General features: G+C 33.3%; 1 protein-coding gene across 4 annotated transcripts in view; it reads left to right on the top strand.

Annotated features, from left to right (window-relative positions):
- Ubr1 (Ubr1 ubiquitin ligase) overlaps positions 1-2,500 on the top strand; it is a 138,655-nt gene that overhangs the window by 105,066 nt on the left and 31,089 nt on the right. For all 4 annotated transcript variants that reach the window (XM_068387422.1, XM_068387396.1, XM_068387405.1 and 1 more), the window contains exon 22: positions 333-531. In XM_068387422.1, coding sequence (XP_068243523.1) covers positions 333-531 — 199 coding nt within the window. The remainder of the gene's footprint in view (positions 1-332; positions 532-2,500) is intronic.

Genomic DNA, 2,500 nt, shown 5'->3' with positions numbered 1-2,500 from the left:
GATTTAGTGTAAATATTATTAGAATGTGCGAAATTTGTGGTTTTATACAAGTAGAGGTTTTGCTGATTGAACGACCAAATTGACTGTATTTGAATAAGAGTTTATAGAGGTGATATTAACGGGCTTTTGAATGCTAAATAGAAAGTACAAGTTTTCAATCACGCTAGATGAAGGTCACAGTGGATCTTTTTGGTTGTTGCGAATGCGATTTATTTATATTCTCTCTCTCTCTCTCTCTCTCTCTCTCTCTCTCTCTCTCTCTCTCTCTCTCTCTCTCTTTCTTCATTTTATTGCAATTTTTTTATAATGTTGGATTTTCTTTTCCATTTTAGAATCCGTCAAAACCTGAGCTTCGACATAGAGAAGTCTGAATACTTGTGCCCACTTTGCGAAGCCCTTTGTAACACGGCCCTGCCTTTGCTACCTGGGGTAACCTATACAGCTGCCAAAATGCGAAATTCCCAGGACGTGCCACCTGTGATTTCACTAGTTGATTGGCTGAAAGGACTACAGGCAGTGCTAAAGTTGAAGGTTTGTTTCCTATAATATTCGTTCCTTCTTCTGTCAGCTCCTGGCTAGAGAAGGTATAACATTGCCTTTCTCTTTGGCCTTTGCTTTAAAGATTTACGATTTATCTCATTTCTTTGCCTGTAAATTTTGTTTCCCTCTTTCATTGATTGTAATTTTATTAGTTACTGCATGGTTTATAATTATGAATATTAGTATTATAACTTGTGGCTTTTTGTTGTAGATGTAACTTGATTTTGTAGCATTATGATTATTGTTTTTTTTTAAATTGTTTTACATTTTATATCATATTCATAGTTTGGCATTCAAAATTAACGTGGATTGTTGGCTTATCTTTTTTTGGTCACTTCAGTATGGCTGATAAAATAGAAAGTTTGTGGTGAGAGTGTGGGTAAAAGTATGCTTGAAAGTGTTTGTTTTGAAGAGTGCAGAGTATTTGAGCAAGCATTTCTTATTTGCTTTGTAATTTATAAAAGAGAAAATTCTTTATAGCTGGTTCAAAAGGACTTACAGTACTTTAACATATATATTTGTGCCATAAAATACGTATTAGTTGCTTTTTTATTTAGTTTATCTTTTATATTCAAAATATTATTTGAGTTGCATACACATGAATATATATTCAGTGAAATCGCACTACTAATTTGAATTTGGGGTGGTTTCAAGCCAGATATACTATATCAGAAAAAAAAAAGAAAAATTCAAGTGACAATAGTGGTCAGAGTATTGATATTATGGTAACAATTTCTTACCTCCCCTCCTCCAAGGTTTGGGATGCTCTTCACTTGCTTTAGTTTTCAATGATCTCCATGTCTTTATTTGACCAAATTCATTAATCTATCCAATCTGCATCTTTAGGGAATAAATTGCTACCTTTCCTTTAAGTTTAGGTATAGTTTGGTTCACCTTTCCGGCCAGTTGTTTGCCATTCAGAAGTGTTGGGTTTGTAGTCTTGAGTATGTCTTGAGAAAAGTCCTGTGGATTAATTGCCGGATTATTATTTGACGCCGTTGGTTGTTGATTGTTCAATATATTTGTTGTGAACCATGTATACTTTATGGGTTATTGTAGTGTGTTACAGTGGTTATTTGCTCAAGAATTTCATCTCATGTTTTTTGTTTCATCTTAGCTACCCAATTTATACTGTACTGTACAATGTGGGATATATTTATATATGTGTCTGTGCATACATAAACAGCATATGTATGTAAGTGTGTGTGTGTATGCAAGTATGTATATATGTGTAAAACTTGCAGCAAAACGTGATGCTCAGTTCCAAAATACAAAAACAAAGATAAAAGGAAAATATAGAGTAAATCCTGAATAGTTTTGTCTTACTTCTTCAAGAAGACTGATTTATTGAGAGATTTTTTACAATATATATAAATATATATATATATATATATATATATATATATATATATATATATATGTATATATATATATGATGCAGTGATAGTAGTGTGAACATGCATAGAACAATAAATCAGAGATGGGCACACATTGAAATGCTTTACATAGATGCATACACATCCAAGTACATACATGTACACATGTAGGCTATACATGCATATACACATTCATGCATATAGGCACATATCATCATGAGCTATAGCTAGTCCGCTGCAAGACAGAGGCCTCAGACATGACATTCCACTTCCCCTGCTTCGCTTGCCATCTCGAGGGACCCATCCTGTTAATCTTAATGTCCATCTATTAGCTGTCATTTTCATTATATGTCCTGCTCATGTCCATTTCTTTTTATTACATATAAGATTATCCTCTACTTTACCTTGCTCTCATATTTATCCATCCCATATTATCCTTATTATAATTATTACTAGATAAGCTACAATCCTATTTTGAAAAGCAAAATGCTATAAGCCTTATGGTGGAGTACACTCACACAAACAAACAAACAACAACAGATGCAGCCCTTTTTAGTTCACTACTGGACAAACCTCACACAAGT

The sequence above is a fragment of the Palaemon carinicauda genome, chromosome 1 (assembly GCF_036898095.1).
Source record: "Palaemon carinicauda isolate YSFRI2023 chromosome 1, ASM3689809v2, whole genome shotgun sequence".
Classification (NCBI taxonomy): domain Eukaryota; kingdom Metazoa; phylum Arthropoda; class Malacostraca; order Decapoda; family Palaemonidae; genus Palaemon; species Palaemon carinicauda.
This window is presented reverse-complemented; position numbering and strand designations above follow the sequence as displayed.